The sequence below is a fragment of the Macrotis lagotis genome, chromosome 5 (genome assembly GCF_037893015.1).
Source record: "Macrotis lagotis isolate mMagLag1 chromosome 5, bilby.v1.9.chrom.fasta, whole genome shotgun sequence".
Lineage (NCBI taxonomy): Eukaryota > Metazoa > Chordata > Mammalia > Peramelemorphia > Peramelidae > Macrotis > Macrotis lagotis.
This window is the reverse complement of record NC_133662.1, coordinates 239,608,581-239,626,216: the sequence shown is the minus strand read 5'-3', so window position 1 is coordinate 239,626,216 and position 17,636 is coordinate 239,608,581. Positions and strand designations below refer to the sequence as shown.

Sequence of the window (17,636 nt, the reverse complement as noted above, 5' to 3'; positions counted from 1 at the left end):
ATTCTTAAACTCCATTGCCTTAAGTAAATAAAACTAAAAAAACACAAAAGCCAGAGAATCTGTAGTTATTGCCATTTTTGATTATATTGACATCACCCACTCACAGATCATGAATTTCTTCTGAGGCATGTGTTTGACATTGCCCTCCTCTATGTCCTGTGTGTTCTAGCCACCTGGACACTAGAGCCAACTCTGTCAATATTCCTCTCATCCTCCTGCCTCAGTGCTTGGGCCTGGAATGTTGCCCTTATCGTTCCTCCCACCCTCGAAAATTCAGTTCCAAAGCCCCATTTTTGGATCTCCCTCTTCGCTGCAGTGGCAGCCTCCATTCTTGGCTTTCATTTTGTCCAGCAATGCCCTGAAATACTTAGGTCTGGTCCTGGGCATGTTAGTTGGTCACTTGGGTTTGTGTCTTGGAAAAATTTCTGTGTGGAGAGGAGTCCCGCAGTTAATAGGCTGTCCCCTCTGTAATCCTCAATAGTTCTGGTAACAGTATTTGAGAGGCTTGAACAAAGGAAGCATTGCCATTGCCCATACTATCTGCCATTGATCCCCCCCCCCACAGGTGCAGTGTGGGGCTGGACTGATGGTCCTCTGGAGCCCCCCAGACCACATGTACCTGTACCAGCACGTTCTGGCCACAATGCAGTGCCGAGACCTCCTTAAAGCCCCAGAGCAGCCAGGAGCCCCCTCAGGGCCCGAGGTCAGCCCCCGTGAGCAAGCTCCCCCCAAGCGCTTCTTGAACCTGACCTTAGAGGTCAGCACGGCCAAGCTGACCGCCTTTGTGGCTGAGGACAAATTCATCACACTGGTGGCAGAAAGCGTGTCCCTGAGTCGCCACAGTGGCTCTGTCCAGATCTACTGTCCAGAACTAGCCACAGGCTTCGACGGCAACAGTATCTTTAGCTTCAAGGAAGTGGAGGTGCAGCTGCTGTCTGAGCTGGAGGAGATGATCTTGCACCGCAACCCCTTCCCCTCCCTGGAGACCCTGCGGAACCGGGTCTGGCTCTTCTCCCTGGGCTCAGTGTCCGTGGAGTTTCCCTACCAGTATGACTTCTCCCGCACCCTGGACGAGGCTGTGGGGGTGCAGAAGTGGCTCAAGGGGCTCCACCGGGGAGCCCGAGCTGGGGGGTCTCCAGGCCCAGCCACCCTCCCCCCTGACTTGCTGATCAAGGTGCAGCACTTCTCTTGGGTCTTCCTGGATGACGTCTTTGAGGTGAAGCTGCGGGACAACTACGAGCTGATGAAGGACGAGAGTAAGGAGAGTGCCAAGCGGCTGCAGCTGCTGGATGCCAAGGTGGCTGCTCTGCGCAAGCAGCATGGGGAGCTGCTTCCTGCTCGCAAGATCGAGGAGCTCTATGCCTCCCTGGAGCGCAAGAACATCGAGATCTACATTCAGCGCTCCCGCCGTCTCTATGGGAACACACCCATGCGCAGGGCACTGCTTACCTGGAGCCTGACAGGGCTAGAGCTAGTGGCCCTGGCAGATGCCTCCTTCCATGGGCCTGAGCGGGTATTGGCACAGCTGCGGGAGCTGGATCCCAGCAGCCCTTTCCCCTGTGAAGGCCTCGAGCTTGCCATCCAGTGGTGTCGCATGCTTAAATGCAGCGTGAAGACCTTTCTGGGTGAGTGTTATCCCTGCCCATCTCCAAGCAGCTGGGGAGTAGTCTCAGTTACTATGGGCATTCCCCCTTGTCCAGCACAGGGGTAACCCTGCCTGGCCCCAGGGGATTGGCTCCCCATCCCTTTATGTGGGCTAGAGGCACCCTTGGTGGGGGGGGGGGCTTTTCTGTGTCCTTTCCCTGCCTTGCTCCATGGTTTTGCCATTCCAGCATGGCATCTGAGGGTGTTCTGTGAACTGAGTGGGCAAGTGAAGATCCACTGGGAGATGACACAGGCTCCTGAGTGTCCATCTTGCATGTGTCTTTTCACACAGTGCGGATCCGCGATTACCCTCGCTACCTGTTTGAGATTCGTGATTGGAGGCTGCTGGGCCGATTGGTGGGCACGGAGCAGAGTGGACAGTCCTGCTCCCGACGGCGACAGACCCTCCACCTGGGCCTCCCCTGGGGGAATGTGGTTGTGGAACGGAACATGCCCCCGCTCAAGTTCTACCATGATTTCCGCTGTGAGTAGGTGTGGGGACCCCAGAGAACTCAGGAGTTTGGTTTGGAGGCAGAGGTCTGTGATAGAGGGTGGGCAGTGAAGGGACACTTGTCTCCAAGACTTGTGGACAAAGCTGGAGCTTTGGGGTATCTCTGTCAGTGACTGGCCTGCATTCCCTCCAGCTGAGGTCTTCCAGTACACAGTGGTCTGGGGGCCGTGCTGGGACCCCGCCTGGACATTGATCGGCCAGTCCGTGGACCTCTTGACAAAGCCCTCAGCCGACCCCAGCGCTCCCTTACCTTGGTGGGACAAGAGCCGCCTGCTTTTCCACGGGGACTGGCATATGGACATTGAGCAGGCCAACCTCCATCAGCTGGCCACCGAGGTGAGCAGGTGGACTCTGGTTTTCACCCCATACAACTGTAAAGCAGTCTGGTTGGAGCTCAGTGCTGTGAGGGGTGAGGGGTGGGGGCCCCCTTCTGATGCCTCATTAAGTCCTTGAGACGCTTGCAGGATCCCTATAACACAACTGAAAATATGCATTGGGAGTGGAGCCACCTATTTTTTCACTGGAAACCAGGCCAGTTCGTGTTCAAGGGGGACTTGGACATCAACGTGAGGACAGCCTCCAAGTGAGTGGAGTGGGGGTCTGGCCCTGGGGCATCGCCAAGGGCGGGGGGACAAGCAGGGACCTTGGGGGAAGGGCACTGAGAGCCCGGGGCTCCTTTGTGAGGCAGGTATGATGACTGCTGCTTCCTGCACTTGCCTGATCTCTGTATGACCCTGGACCTGCAGTGGCTATGCCATGGCAACCCCCATGACCACCATAGCGTCATCCTTCGCGCCCCTGAGTTCTTGCCCGAAGTGTCCCTGGGCCAGCTGCATGACTCCTACCGGGCCTTCCGATCTGAGAACCTCAACCTCTCCATCAAGATGGACCTGACCCGGCCCAGTGGCAGTAAGGCTGGGAGTGTGAGGAGTGGAGGGGAAGATGAGAGAAAACAGGAGGTTGGGGCTGGAGGAAGAAGAGACCTTGAGTGTCTCAGGGGCTAGCCGGGGAGGTTCCACTTGGACTGCTTTGTCCCCCTTCTCTGTTCCTGCAGCGATGTCCCAGCCCCGGATTCTGCTCTATAGCAGTACTCTTCGATGGATGCAGAACTTTTGGGCGACATGGACCAGCGTCACCCGGCCCATCTGTCGAGGAAAGCTCTTCAGTAACATGAAGCCTAGCAAGAAGAAGTTGGGCCAGCATTACAAGCAGCTCTCCTTCACAGCGCTCTTCCCCCAGCTGCAGGTTGGACACAGCTCCTCTGGCAGAGCCTTGGGCTCTCTGGACCCTTCTTTACTTAGCCTTGCATTAGCTTCACTTGGCCGCTGCCCCTGGGACCCTGGACTCTGCCCTTGCCACTCTCCTCCTCTTGGTCACTGACGGGCTCATCTTTCCTTTCTTCAGGTGCATTACTGGGCCTCATTTGCTCAGCAGCGGGGCATTCAGGTTGAGTGCAACCAGGGCCACGTCTTCACTCGGGGAACCCAGCGACTTATACCTCAAGGTTTGACCTGCTGCCCCCTGTCCCTTTCTTCCCCTCTTTTCTTTTTCCCACATCTTCTGGACTCTGTCCATTCGCCCACCTTTCTGCTCCCCACCCTCATCCCCTGTGCCTACCTGCCAGTCCTCTGAGTGTCTTGTCTGCCACCTCGCAGCAGGCACTGTGATGCGGCGCCTCATCTCTGAATGGAGTGTGACGCAGATGGTAAGTGACCTGAGTCAGGTGACAGTCCATCTGATGGCGTCCCCTAGTGACGAGAGTTCTGACCACCGCCTTGACTTGCTGGTCACGAAGACGCACCTCCTGAGCCTATCTTCCCTTACCTACCAGCGACATAGCAACCGTACTGCTGAAGAGGTATTTTTTTTTAAGTGGAATTTATATTTTAGTGAAATTTTTTTTCCAGTTACACGCAATGGTAGTTTTCAACATTCAACCATTTGTAAGCTTTCCCCCCATGGCAGCGAATAGTCTGGTAAAAATTGTATATGTACAATCATGTTTAACATATTTATATTTAGTCATGTTGTGAAAGGGGAATTAGAACTAAGGGGGGAAGAATCGTAAGAAAGGAAAAACATAAAAGAAGTTTTCAAAGAGTGAACATCGTATGCATTGCTCTGCATTTAGCATCTGTAGTTTTTCCCATAGAAGGTACAGAGGTGACTCTCAGAGCTCCTTTCCCCCTTTGGGGAGAAGAGGCACCTGCCTAGCTCCACCTGAATTTCTACTTGCATTCTGAGCTCTCTCCCAACTCCACAGATGAGCGAAGCCTCTATAGCTCCTTGGTCTGGAAATGCTTTTCTATCTGGATTAGGTTTTTAGGTTGAATCATTTAAAAGCACATTCTCAGTCTTGAGGGCTGATGCCTAAGGATATAATTTAGTCAGAAAATGCAGCCTCTCCATGTTCCTGTTGACCCCGAGCAGATTTCATTTTGAGTAGTGCTGTTCCCCACACCCTTGCATTTTGGATGACCTGCCTTCCTTCATCTGTTCCTCTTTCCTCAGGAGCTCTCCTCCAGAGATGGGGACCCTACCTTTCACACCCACCAGTTGCACTTGGTGGACCTTCGGGCTTCCTGGACCACCACCAACAGAGACATCGCCTTTGGTCTCTACGATGGCTACAAAAAGGCAGCTGTGCTCAAACGAAATCTTTCCACAGAGGCCCTGAAGGGTTTAAAGATTGATCCCCAGCTGCCAGCCAAAAAGCCAAAGCGGGGTGTTCTGCCCAACCCCCCCACCCCACCTCGGGTCAACACTCCCAGCCTCAGCCGAGGGCCTGAAAAGGGCTCCTCCGGAGGTAAGCGGGAGGGGAGCAGATGCCAGGGATTCGTTTACTCAATGAATGGGACAAAGCTGATCGTATCTGGGATCACAGGGTTGAAACTGGAAGAGATCCTAGGACCATCAGATTGGCCCTACTGCCTATTGCCTTGTTATTTGATTTTCAGTTTTGTTGTGGCCTCCTGCTTTTACATCATAGTCATTTCTTCTTAGATCACTCTCACCTCCTTGAACTTGGAACAGAGAAACCCTTTTAGAGCCAGCCAATCCATCACTTCTTGTCAGCATGGTTCTGCTCTTTTTGCTCAGAAACACTTCTTAAAAATCTGTCCACACTTTCCCAGTTTCTCATGTTCATCTTTTCTTACAGTTCAGTAAGATGCCCTTATATTCACACATCATGGTTTGTTCATCATTGCTCATTGGAGGGCAGCCCTCTGCTCAGGAAGCTTTATTCCTGTCATCTCCAGGAGCAGGATTCTGCTTCCCATTGGAATCTCTTGGTGCCTTCCTGCCTTACAGGCTTTACTGCACTAACTCTGCAAGCCAGTGGGTCCACTTTGCTGTTCCTGGACCTTTCCCTCCTGTGTGCCTTTGCAGTGGCTCTCCTTCTTGCTTGGAATGCTTGCCATCCTCACCTCTGCCTTGGAGCTTCATGGGCTTCCTGCAGGATGTCACTGAGGTCCCATTTCTTCCCAGACCCTTTGTCTTTTTTTTTTTTTGCAATGCAGTGGTATTAAGTGACTTGCCCAAGGCCACACAGCTACATAATTATGAAGTGTCTGAGGCCAGATTTGAACTCAGGTCCTCCTGACTCCAGGGCCTGTGCTCTATCCACTGCACCACTAGCTACCCCTAGACCCTTCATCTTCAAAATAATTTTCTTCGACTCTGTGTACAGATCTTGTGCCTACTTGAATCCAAGTGAGTAGAAGTCTAGAATTGAATCCTGCCCCTTGTGTTCAGGATCCCTAACACCTGTGTACCTTGGTGTCCTTGGCTGGACAGCAGTCTTATATAGTAGCTGCCCAAGAGGATTTGTGAGGGTCTGATGCATGTAAGATGCTTTGTATGCCTGAAAGAAATGTCAGAGTCAGAGGGAAAGGGAACGTGTCCATGTTAACCAGGGGACAAGCAGGATTTGACTCTTCTGATCCCAAATCCAGGTGCTGCTTTCCCTGATCTGACTTGAGCCTGGGCCTCTCTTAGTCCTCTCTCACTTTATCTTGCTTCTTTTCCAGTCCAAAGATCATTCATGTCACAGAGAAATGAAAAGAACTGGGAATAGATGTTGCTCTGGTTAGCTTTTCCCACCCCCATGCTGGGCAGCACCCTGCCCGTCTTCCATTAGAACCTTAAGAAGACCCCTTGCTGTTGTTTCTTAGCTTCTTGCCAGTCTCAGAACATTCATTCTAGTGGCACTCTTCCTAGGAGACTGAACCATCCACACATTGGTGCTCCCTTTCATGGGTACCATTGCTTCCATGTTCGCACTTCTCTTTAAAGTTCAAGTGGATTATTTCCTTGGGTATCCACATGGCTCTCTTTAGGCAACTTCTTTTTCCTCTTCCTAAGACTTGTTTCTGTACCTTCACCATTGAGCTTTCCATCCCATCCAGCCTGACTCCCCATGTCGATGGGACTCTACTTGTCCTTTCTCATTCTAGAGTCTAGACCCTTTAAAAGGGGCTCTTTGCACGTCAGACTCTCATCATCTTTCTTTTCCTTCCCTGCCACACATTCTAAGATGGAGTAGTCACTTGAGGCTGCATCACCATTACTTCCATCCCAGCACTCAGGGCCTTTTGTTAGTGAAGAGTAGAGCTCGGGGGCAGCTAGGTGGCTCAGTGGATAGGGCACCAGCCCTGGAGTCAGGAGGACCTGAGTTCAAATCTTACCTCAGACACTTAATGATTACTTAACCCCAATGCCTTAAATAAACAAATAAATAAATAAGATAAAAAAAGAGTAGAGTCTGGAGACAGAACAAACAGAAAGAAGGTGTTTACAGGGAAAAACTGTTTCTGGGCTCTACTCTTTTTTTTTAAATCTTATTTATTTGTTTGTTTGTTTATTTCTTTCTGTTTGTTCTAGCAGCTTGTTTTTCTAGGCAGTTCCATAAGACATGGGGCATTAAAGGACCCAGAACAAAGACTGTGAGGAGATGTGGGGAGAGAGACACAAGCAGAGGGAGCTAGTTTAAGGAGGGTGATCAGTCTGGGGAACAACAGGGAGAAGGAATTCTGTGTGTTATTTAGTTTAGTATATGATTGGGTGGGAATTCTTCCCCCTCTGATCTTGGGCCTTTTCTTCCTCATCAGGTGCCCATATGTTGCGGAAGCTCATTGAGGAGACAGATAAATTTGTGGTATTCACGGAAGAGGAGTCGGGGGTCAGTGAGCAGCTGTGTGGTATTGCTGCTTGTCAGACAGATGATATTTTCAACCGCAACTGCCTCATTGAACTGGTCAACTGCCAGGTACCCCTGCTATCTCCCAGTACCCTGAATAGAGGGGGTGGGAGAGAAGTTGTGATCTAATTGCACTTACAGGGCTTTGGGATTCAGTGATGTTAGGAACCTGCTTGGCAGCGGGCTTGGGAAATCTTATAAATACCTAAAACTGATTCTCTTGACGTAATGGTTGTCAAGTTTTTTCCCAACTAGATGTAAAGCTATTTTTCAACATTTTTTATTTCTTTTTTTTGTTTGTTTTTTTTGCAAGGCAATGGGGTTAAGTGACCCAAGGTCACACAGCTAAGTAAGTATTAAGTATCTGAGGTCAGGTCCTTCTGACTCAGGGCTGGTGCTCTATCCACTGTGCCCCCTCAATATTCCTTTTTGTAAGATTTTGAAAAATTTTCTCCCTTCTTTCCCTTCCCTCCCTCCTTAAATATATTTCCATGTTTGTCATATTGTGAAACAAGAATAAGAACAAAAGGGAAAAAACATGAGAAAGAAGAAACAAAAAATAAATTTAAAAAAAGTGAAAACAATATACTTTGGTCTGCATTCAGACTCTGTTGTTCTTTCTCTGGATGTGGACAGCATTTTTCATCCAAGCATTTTGAATATTTTTTTAAAAACTTTTAGACTCAAATTTGAGAAGACCTGTTTTACTAGGAAGAGCCCACTCTGCTAGCATGCATTCCCATTTTTGAAGGCCAGAGTAGTTGAAGAACTTGGCATTTGGTCACTTCTCCTCCCTCCCACGCTTCACTTGGTGATCAGGTGCTGCTTCTTAGGGCCTGTAGTGAGAGCTGAGACAGATACAGAGGGGCATTGCAGGAAACTGGCAAGCAGGGCCGGGGATGTTCCAGGGTTAGGGAGCTGGTGGGGACCTGCTCTAGGATTTGATATAAACTTACTTTTAAAAGAATTTTCATTTGTTTCAAACTTAAATACAAAATGAACAAAGAAAAAAAGAACATTTCCATGCACACAGTACACAACATGAGAAGATTCAATATAAAACAACAAATTTCCATTTCAAGAAAACCTATGTAATGAATACTACACATTGTTTTCAACTCTACTCAGCAGTTTTGTACTTCCTTCTTGGTTTTCTTTTGTTCTCTGCTGTGTACTTTACTTTTTCTCCCTTCCCCTCTACTCTGCCCTAGATAAGGCTACAATTAACTGTGATTTTCTATATCACACAAAAATATCTATGAACATACATACACGATGGAAGACCATACTACGCATGTTTCTATTTGTCACTTCTTTCTCTGCAGGTGGATAGAACTTTTGTTCATAGGTCCAAGTCTTTCCATGTTTTTTCTAAACAGCTTATCATTTCTCGTGTCATAGTTGTGTTTGAACATAATCATTTTACCACAGTTTGTTTAGCCAGTCGCCAGTTGAAGGGTATTTGTTATTTTAGCCAAATGATTTGGTATTGAATTATGCTGGTGGCAGTGGCAGACTAAACCAGTTCCAGTGGATGGTGTGTTCTTGTAGCTTATTTTCCCCTCTTCCTAAGTGGTCCTGTTGTCTAGACTACTTCTTTGCTTTGCCCACAGATGGTTCTTCGAGGTGCAGAGACAGAGGGCTGTGTCATTGTGTCTGCGGCCAAAGCCCAGCTGCTTCAGTGCCAACACCACCCGGCCTGGTATGGTGACACCCTGAAGCAGAAGACATCTTGGACATGTCTCCTGGATGGCATGCAGTACTTCGCTACCACCGAGAGCAGCCCTGCTGAGCGAGATGACCGGCAGCTCTGGCTTGAGGTCAGTGTTCCCCCTTTTTCTCCCCCCTCTAACCTCGCAGATTGAGACCTGTCTTTCCTGTTAACAGAAGTCAGTCTTGGCTCCCTCTTGCCTCAGGGGTCATCTATAATAAACTTCTCTTGCTTTCCCTCTCCCATTTCTGTATCTTTGGGCACTTAGATGGCATGCCCACTTCCATTCCCCCCCGCCCCCAGAGGAGAATGCAAGCTTCTTGGGGGCAGCCACTCCTTCATTGCCTTTGTATCCTCAGGCACCCAGAGCCTGGCACACATTAGAGACTTTGTCATCTTGTGCTGAATGAGTGAAGGTGGGGAAATTCTTTCATTGCCTGCCACTGTCGGTTGAGTGTAGATGATGACAGGAGCCCCGGGTTTGTTGAGCCTCCATGCCTTTAGCTGCTCCTTCCCCTTTTGTCCTCATATCCTCAGCACGTAAGGCAAAGCTTGGTGGGCTTTTGACCCTGTTAGTAACTGGCACAAGGCCCGGAGCTTCTGCACTCTGAGAAATGTTGTTAGCTACATCTGACTTCTGATTACTGTTTGTCAGCTAACTGCATTTGTCAAGGGAGAGCAGGTCAGATTTTAGGGCTCTTCCATGGGCAGCTCAGAAGGTGCCCACATTGTGCGGATGCTCTGTTCGCAGGCCCGAGAGAGGGTGTACTCTGGGGATTCGAGAGGGAGGGAGCTGGGAGTAAAGCCAGGGAAGATGACACAAACCTGTTCTTGTGCTTAACCTCTTCCTAAAGCCACCTGGAGGCAGTCATAGCAGGAGGCTCAGCTCTCAGGAGCACCTGTGAGCTCCCACCAGCCAATTTTGGACAGTACTATTAGTTATTAGCAAGGACAGCAAAAAAAAGGGAATTCTGCAGCCCTCCCCAAACCATTCCCTTCACCCACCCCATCACTTGTGATGAGACCAAAACAAAAGTCACATTTGTTATTCTGCCCTTGGCGGGATAAATCTGAGGCATCTCACCACCATCACAATGAAGCCTAGTGTAGGCAACATCAAGTGTAACTATATTGGAGGTAAACAACCTTCAAATCACAAGTCAGGCCAGGAGGGGACAGACAAGTTGGTGGTGATCTGCAGAGGATGTCGAGCTGGCACCCTGGCAGCAACCACATAGATCACCTGTTCTCTCTGTGGAGGGGTCCAGGGGAGATGGCTGCTGGGATTTGTGCCTGTCTCAGACATGCTGAACCTTATACCTGAAGCGCGCTTTCTCAGCTGAGGGCAATTGCAGCTTTCAGAGAATGACCCATTTTGGGATACAGTCTTTGAGGGGCATGTGAGGGCACATTGTACACAGAACTCATTCTCTGGGCCTCAGTCAGTTCATTTGATGGTTGAAGGCTCCATGCAGTTTTCTTTTTTCCAGTGATGAGGCTGCTCACGTTGTACTGAATCTTGCCTGGCAGAGAGATTGAAATGAATGCCAGTTTCTCTGCCCCTTTCACCATTATTAGTGTCCACAGAGAACACTGAGAAAAAGACTAGAGAAGGTGCCAGGTCTAGTGAAAGTTTGCTTTGACCAAAGTCTGATTTCTGATTTTTTTTTTTTTTTTAGGCTTTCTGTGCCTGTTTAGTAGGGATGCCTTACTGAACATGTGTCCCACATTTCTTTGCCAACCGGGAATTTGGGAAAGGAGGGTTTTATTTCATAGCTGATGTCTATCCTTGGAAAGCTCAGGGCCAGTCTGAAAGGCTGAAGGCATTTGAAACGTGGAAAGGCACAGTTTGATTTCTCCCTTGGAGGTGTCTGTAGAGATATGGGAATGGGAGGTCTGTGGAACAAGTGGTGTCCATTCTCGACTTGAGAGCCAAAATGTGATTATTATGGCTAAAGATGCCCATCTCTACTTGTCCAGGTGAAGAACATCGAGGAGCATCGGGAGCGCACTCTGGACTCTGTGCAGGAACTGATGGAAAGTGGGCAGGCTGTGGGCGGCATGGTCAGCACCACCACAGGTTGGTTGGGCTCCACCTTCATCCCACATTTGGGAGGGGCAGGGAGGGTCCTGGGGCCTCCACTTTGGGCCCAATATAGTGCTGGGGGGTGGGGACATGAGAACAGGATGATAGCTGGGATTAGGCCAGACTGCTGTTTCTGAGTTTCTGGTGGTTTTCCCTGGAGTCCTTTGGTCCTAGAAGCAAAGGTTCTGAGGCATGGCTTTTTTGGACATAAGTCAGAGGGATGTCCCCTGTGGAGAACTGCCCCTAAGCAGACTTTCTCCCTGCCTAGACTGGAACCAACCAGCGGAGGCCCAACAAGCCCAGCAAGTCCAACGGATCATCTCACGCTGCAGTTGCCGGATGTATTACATCAGCTACAGCCATGACATTGACCCTGAGCTGGCCACTCAGATCAAACCACCTGAGGTCCATGAGCAACAGGAAGAAAAGGAGGACCTGCTGAAAAAACAGGAAGGTATGCACAAGTGTGTGGGCTTCTCAAAATGGGGAGGGTCCCCTGAAGTTGGCAACCTCTGCTGGGGCTTGAGACTTGTATATTAACCAAAGTCTGGACTGGCCATTCCCCTCTGGGGCTAGCTTCAGGTATTGGCATCAGTTCTAGGGAGGGCCCTGTCCAGGGTGGATCCCCCAATGGTGAGGCAAGGCCCCACCCCCCACCTGAATACAGTCAGAGTGGGAGGGTTTGCCTCTAAGCAGTCTCCCAGTCCTGGAGATTCTGGGGTGTGGAGGGTTTTCAGGGGGACAGTGGACTCCCTGTGAATATCCCTGGCTGATATCATAGGAGCTGTGGACACCTTCACCCTCATCCACCATGAACTGGAGATCTCGACCAACCCGGCCCAGTATGCCATGATTCTGGACATTGTCAACAACCTGCTTCTCCATGTGGAGCCCAAGCGGAAGGTGAGCCTGACTCTCAGATCTCAGGTCAAGCCTTGCCAGATTTGACCCAAATCCCTGTACTTCTTTTGGGAGGCCACAGCATTGAGCTATGGTCCTGAGGAGAGCCCCTTCCCTCTCCCCCTCCCCCTCAAGTTTGCACAGGCATCAGCCTTCCTCCTCCCAACCATAAGCACCTTTCTGTGGACCTGCTCTCTGGCAGTGATCAGGAGATCCTTCTTCTCAGGAAGCTTCTGAGAAGAGAGGTGCCTTCACCCCATACCCACTGGCCTCATTCTTGCTCCCCTCTCTTAGGAGCATAGTGAGAAAAAGCAGCGGGTACGCTTCCAGTTGGAGATCTCCAGCAACCCTGAGGAGCAGCGAAGCAGCATCCTCCACCTGCAGGAGGCTGTCAGGCAGCATGTGGCGCAGATTCGACAGCTGGAGAAGCAGATGTACTCCATCATGAAGGTTGGGGCACCAGAGGGAGGGCGCCCTGGGCTCCCAGGCAGGGGAGGGAGCTCCCACTCACTTAGCCCCCTCCGACTCCCCCAGTCTCTGCAGGATGACAGCAAGAATGAGAACCTCCTTGAGCTGAACCAGAAGCTGAGCCAGGAGAAAGCAGACCTGCAGCTGGAGAGTGAGGAGCTGAATATCCTCATCAGGTGTGTCAGCCTGGGTGCCCCTGCCATGGTGTCCTGCTAACCTTCCAACCACCTCCTCCTCTAGCAGTGCCAGGAGCCTCAGGACTGTGGGCCCCTGGTCAGGAGCCGATGCCTGGGATTGGCTTCCTTACCTCCCTTCCTTTGGCTCCCGGGCAGGTTGTATCCAGAGACTGATGGTTGTGAGGGAGACAGACAGGGATATGGGGGTTCCCCTCTGGCTGGCAGCCTTGAAACCTTGGCTCTGAGCCTGAAATTCTGGAGTTTGTTTGGCAGCAGGGCATGATGGCCACTTGAACATTGGCCTTGGTGATGGCCAGAGAGCTTTGTAGCTTCCTGATGGAGGGTGGAGGAAGAGGACTGAGGTTCATGTGGCCCTGCAGGTGGTGGGGTGGGTGAGGGTGGTCTGTCTGGCTGGAATTGGCTCCTCCTTTGGGATATCCCCTACCGTACACGTTTTGACCTAGCGGACTTTGGCTCTGTCCACTCCTTCTTGACCTCATCCCCATGCCATCAGGTGTTTTAAAGACTTTCAGCTTCAACGGGCCAACAAGATGGAACTTCGAAAGCAGCAAGAAGATGTGAGTGTGGCCCGCCGGACAGAGTTCTACTTTGCCCAGGCACGATGGCGCCTCACTGAAGAGGATGGGCAGCTGGGCATTGCTGAACTGGAGCTCCAGCGATTCCTCTATAGCAAGGTAGTGCCATAGCCAACAGAACCTGGAAAGGGGCCTCTGGCAAACCCCAGAGAAAAGCATATTGCAGCAGAATGTGTCTATCTTAACAGGTGAATAAGTCTGATGACACAGCCGAACATCTCCTAGAATTGGGCTGGTTCACAATGAACAACCTCCTGCCCAATGCGGTCTATAAGGCAAGTGTCCCTCCTGCTGCCCAAGCCCACACTCCCTGCAGAGAGCAGTGGGAGAGTGAGCTGGACATTCAGGGCCTTCACAGTTATTAATACCTTCCTCACAGGATCATTGTGCGAAAAACTTGCTTTAAACTGTTAAACTGCTATGTGAATGTGACCCTACAACAGGTTTTTAAAGTAAGTGCTAAAGGGCACTGGTGGATCTTCATTTTGACCCTTTGCATCCCACAGGTGGTGCTCCGGCCCCAGAGTGCCTGCCAATCTGGCCGGCAATTGGCCTTACGCCTGTTCAGCAAAGTCCGGCCTCCTGTGGGGGGCATCTCCATCAAGGAGCACTTTGAGGTGAAGTAAACCTAACTTAGGAAGAATCTTAAGGGTAGGCAAGACAAGACTGTTTCTGCAATAGAATTAGCCTAAGGGAGAGTGACAAATTTTGGTTTTTGTGTGCGATTTTTTAAAAAATTTTATTGATCTTGTTTTTATGTCATTTATATTTCCCACTGTATTCCTCTCTCCACTGCACCCCCCAAGAGTCATTCCTTATAATGTGAAAAAAAGGAAAATTTCCACAAAACCAACCAACACATCAAAAAGAAGTTTTCAGCAGTAGCCCACCCCCATTGTCTCCCATTTTTTCGAAAGGGTTTTCTCATATCTCTTCTTTGGGGCCAAGTTTAACCAATTCAGCTTCCCAGTATTTAATTCTGATTATTTCATTGTTCTTTCCATTCACATTGTTTAGTCACTGTGTATGTAATTTTCCTGATTGTGCAGATTGCACCCTGCATCAGTTCATGTATGTCTTCCCATGCTTCTCTGTATTCATTAGTCATTGTTTCTTACACCACAGTCATACTCCATTACATTCACATGCCACACTCCATTACATTCACATGCCACAGTTTGTTTAGCCATTCCCCAGTCAGTGGACATCTACTTTGCTGCTATGAACATCTTGACGTGTGTGGGATCTTTTTGCCTTGTCACTGATTTCTTTGGTAGATATCTAACAGTAAAATATATGGGTCAAAGAATATGGATATTTTAGACGTAATAATTCTAGGTTATTTTTCAGAATGATTGGACCAATTTGCAATTCCACCAATACTGCATTGGTGTGCACATCTTTGTGTAACATTTCCAACATTGACTATTTCTATATTTTTTCATCTTTTCCAGTTGGTTGGGTGTGACATGAGTTGTTTTATTTTTTCAGTTTTAGTGATTTGGAATATGATTATTAATAATTTGCAATTTTTTTGAGAGTTTTCATATCATGTTGACTATCAGAGTATGACTTTTGATCTTAAATAAGAAACTGACTTCATTTTTGTTTTTAGTTAACAAAATCCACTTTTTCTCTTCAACCTCCTCTGAATCAGTCACACAAAAAAAGAAAAACAAAACTCATTAACAATAAAAAATTCCCACATTGGTCGAGTCTCAATATAATGTCTCAGTTTAGGCCCCATTCCCCATCATGACTTTAAAACCACCTCCTGCCTCCATCTCTTGCAGGTCAATGTGGTCCCCCTCACCATCCAGCTGACACATCAGTTCTTCCATAGAATGATGGGCTTTTTCTTTCCTGGTCGAAGCATGGAGGATGAGGAGGTCGGCGATGAAGAGGACAAGTCCAAGCTGGTGACCACGGGTGAGTGCCTCGGAATGGGGCTCCAGCAGAGTGGGGCAGCAGCCACGAAGAGGGGGGTGATGGCCAGCCTGCTCGCTCTCTTGTAGGGATGCCAGTGGTGAAACCGAGGCAGCTGATCACGGCGGAGGATGCGGTGTCTCTGGGCCCTGGAAAGGGTGTTGCTCAGGGCCTGAACCGTGGCTCTGGGGTCAGGAGGTCCTTCCGCAAAGCACCCGAGGTACCCAATATATCCTTTGGATGGTGGGAAGGGCACTTGGGTAATCTTTCCTGCCACCCTTGGGATAGAGGGGTGAGTGAGCTATCCTCACTCCAGATGTTTCTCATTTCTTCTGCCTTCCTCAGCATCCCGTGGATGACATCGACAAAATGAAAGAACGGGCGGCCATGAACAACTCCTTCATCTACATTAAGATCCCACAAGTTCCACTTTGTGTCAGCTATAAGGTCTGAACCTGCCCTGGGTGTCTTGGGCTGGGTAGGGGCAGCTCAGCAAACTTGGGAGCCGGGGAGCTCTCTCTCTCTCTCTTCTCCCACGCAGTTGGGGGCCATTCCTGTTGTGTCAGGAGGGGGTCTCTGTAAAGTGCCAGCAGGCTCGCTGATGGATGGGTGTGTGAGCCTTCTTTTTCTCTCTCTTCCCCACAGGGTGAGAAGAACAGTGTGGATTGGGGTGACCTTAATCTCGTGCTGCCGTGTCTAGAATATCACAACAACACGTGGACGTGGCTGGACTTTGCCATGGCTGTCAAGAGGGATAGCCGCAAAGCCCTGGTTGCCCAGGTGTGTGGCTGAGCTTGCTAGGTCAGTAGGGCCTGGGGGCCCTAGGGCCCTAGGACCCTATTCATTAGGTCTCCGCTCTGATGCTTGTGACCTTGGCAAAGTCAGTTTAATTTTTTTGAACCTCAGTGTTCTTGTTTATAATTGTTGTTATAATTTATAATTGTTTCAATTCTTTAAAGGCCCTTCTTATAGGGTGGATGTAAAGAAAGCAGTGTTAGACCTTATAGTGTAAAATTGTACAGTTATTAATACCTTCCTCACAGGATCGTTGTGAGAAAAACTTGCTATAAACTGTTAAACTGCTATGTGAATGTGAGCCTTTAGAACAAGGTGCCGATGGCGGAGAGCTCCAGGGAGGCCGCAGGGTTGGGGCCTGCTCGCACTACAGCTAGCTCCTGAATAGTGTCAATAATTAAACCCCTGATACTTGATTTCACTCTGCATGTTTCCATATTTCATACACATATTATCTTCAAATAGTGACAATTCTGATCCATGCATCTCCTTCAGGGGAGGCCTTCCTCCCAGTAGTCTGGACCTAGCTCTGCATTCTAAGCCGGAGGGCAGGCCAGCCTGGTGACTGGCGGCTAGAGCAGGTGCTCTGGGCGTGTTCCCAAGCAGCTTGGGTGTTTTATGTCAGATTCACTGACCTTCATCCCCCTCCCCCCCCAATCCTCCCAGGTGATCAAGGAGAAGCTAAGGCTGAAGCCAGCTGCAGGGTCTGAGACCCGAGGGAAACTTGAAACAAAGTCAGACCTGAATGTGCAGCAGCAGGAGGAAGACGAGAAAGCCCGGCTCCTCATTGGGCTGAGTGTGGGTGACAAGAACCCCAGCAAGAAGTCGATTTTCGGCAGGAGAAAATGAGCAGGGAAAGCCCCCATGGGGCAGAACTGGACTCTGGCCCTAAGATCCAGGGCCCAAGTGACTCAGGGCGGGAGCAGGGGGTGGAACTCCTCTTGCTCCCTGGGGATTTGTGGGGGCCTTAGGGAAGGATATCCATGCTAGGCGCTACTCCCCCTAGGAGTGCCTAGTGGAGATGTCACTGTGCTGCCAATCCCTGTGCCAAGCGGGCAGAGGATCAGAGGCATCAGGTCAGAATCTAGAACAAGGACATAGGCACTGGGGCCAGAGGAGAATGGGGAAAGGGTAGCAGAGGCAGAGCAGAAGTGTTACTTACATTTTTATAGACATTATATTTCTATGTGTAACCTTTCTCATGTGCCAGGGGAAGGAAGCTGTGGGATACGTGATCCCCTCTTGGCCCCGTCACCCCTCTAGCCTTGTACAAAAAGAGGGGACCACCCTCCCATCCTACCCAGTCTTTGTTCTGCTGGAAGGAGAGAGCTGGCCGTGGGCCCCTTCCCCTCTCCCTTTGGGCAAGCACCCAAGTGCTGGTGGTGGGGGTGGCAACAAAATGGGATTTCAAGAGAAAGAAAGATGATTTTAAATTTGATGCTGTTTCGTGTTCTCTGCAATGCGTGGACCCCATGAGTAGTTCCCAGCTCCCGCCCTGTAGCTGCGGCTCTGTTCTTCCTGGCAGGGACTTCTCTCATCCCTTCCTCCATCGATGCTGCCTAGAATCCATGCTGAGGAGGCTGGCCTGCATTTCACACACTAATTCCAGAGTGGTGGCATTTC

General features: G+C 49.8%; 1 protein-coding gene across 4 annotated transcripts in view; it reads left to right on the top strand.

Moving 5' to 3' along the window:
- BLTP2 (bridge-like lipid transfer protein family member 2) overlaps positions 1-17,632 on the top strand; it is a 30,179-nt gene extending 12,547 nt beyond the window's left edge. The window contains exons 10-33 of one of the 4 annotated variants that reach the window (XM_074189051.1): positions 566-1,625; positions 1,937-2,128; positions 2,289-2,491; positions 2,620-2,738; positions 2,844-3,064; positions 3,210-3,400; positions 3,560-3,659; positions 3,811-4,013; positions 4,667-4,961; positions 7,267-7,424; positions 8,969-9,175; positions 11,047-11,146; positions 11,421-11,606; positions 11,934-12,055; positions 12,347-12,502; positions 12,587-12,696; positions 13,211-13,391; positions 13,481-13,567; positions 13,799-13,909; positions 15,086-15,221; positions 15,308-15,438; positions 15,564-15,665; positions 15,864-15,998; positions 16,680-17,632. In XM_074189051.1, the coding sequence (XP_074045152.1) occupies positions 566-1,625; positions 1,937-2,128; positions 2,289-2,491; positions 2,620-2,738; positions 2,844-3,064; positions 3,210-3,400; positions 3,560-3,659; positions 3,811-4,013; positions 4,667-4,961; positions 7,267-7,424; positions 8,969-9,175; positions 11,047-11,146; positions 11,421-11,606; positions 11,934-12,055; positions 12,347-12,502; positions 12,587-12,696; positions 13,211-13,391; positions 13,481-13,567; positions 13,799-13,909; positions 15,086-15,221; positions 15,308-15,438; positions 15,564-15,665; positions 15,864-15,998; positions 16,680-16,862 (4,689 nt within the window). In that variant the 3' untranslated portion in view covers positions 16,863-17,632. Of the gene's footprint in view, positions 1-565; positions 1,626-1,936; positions 2,129-2,288; positions 2,492-2,619; positions 2,739-2,839; positions 3,065-3,209; positions 3,401-3,559; positions 3,660-3,810; positions 4,014-4,666; positions 4,962-7,266; positions 7,425-8,968; positions 9,176-11,046; positions 11,147-11,420; positions 11,607-11,933; positions 12,056-12,346; positions 12,503-12,586; positions 12,697-13,210; positions 13,392-13,480; positions 13,568-13,798; positions 13,910-15,085; positions 15,222-15,307; positions 15,439-15,563; positions 15,666-15,863; positions 15,999-16,679 lie in introns of those variants that run through there. The other 3 variants (XM_074189049.1, XM_074189050.1, XM_074189052.1) reach the window with 3 other exon arrangements.
- The last annotated feature ends 4 nt before the right edge of the window (positions 17,633-17,636 follow it).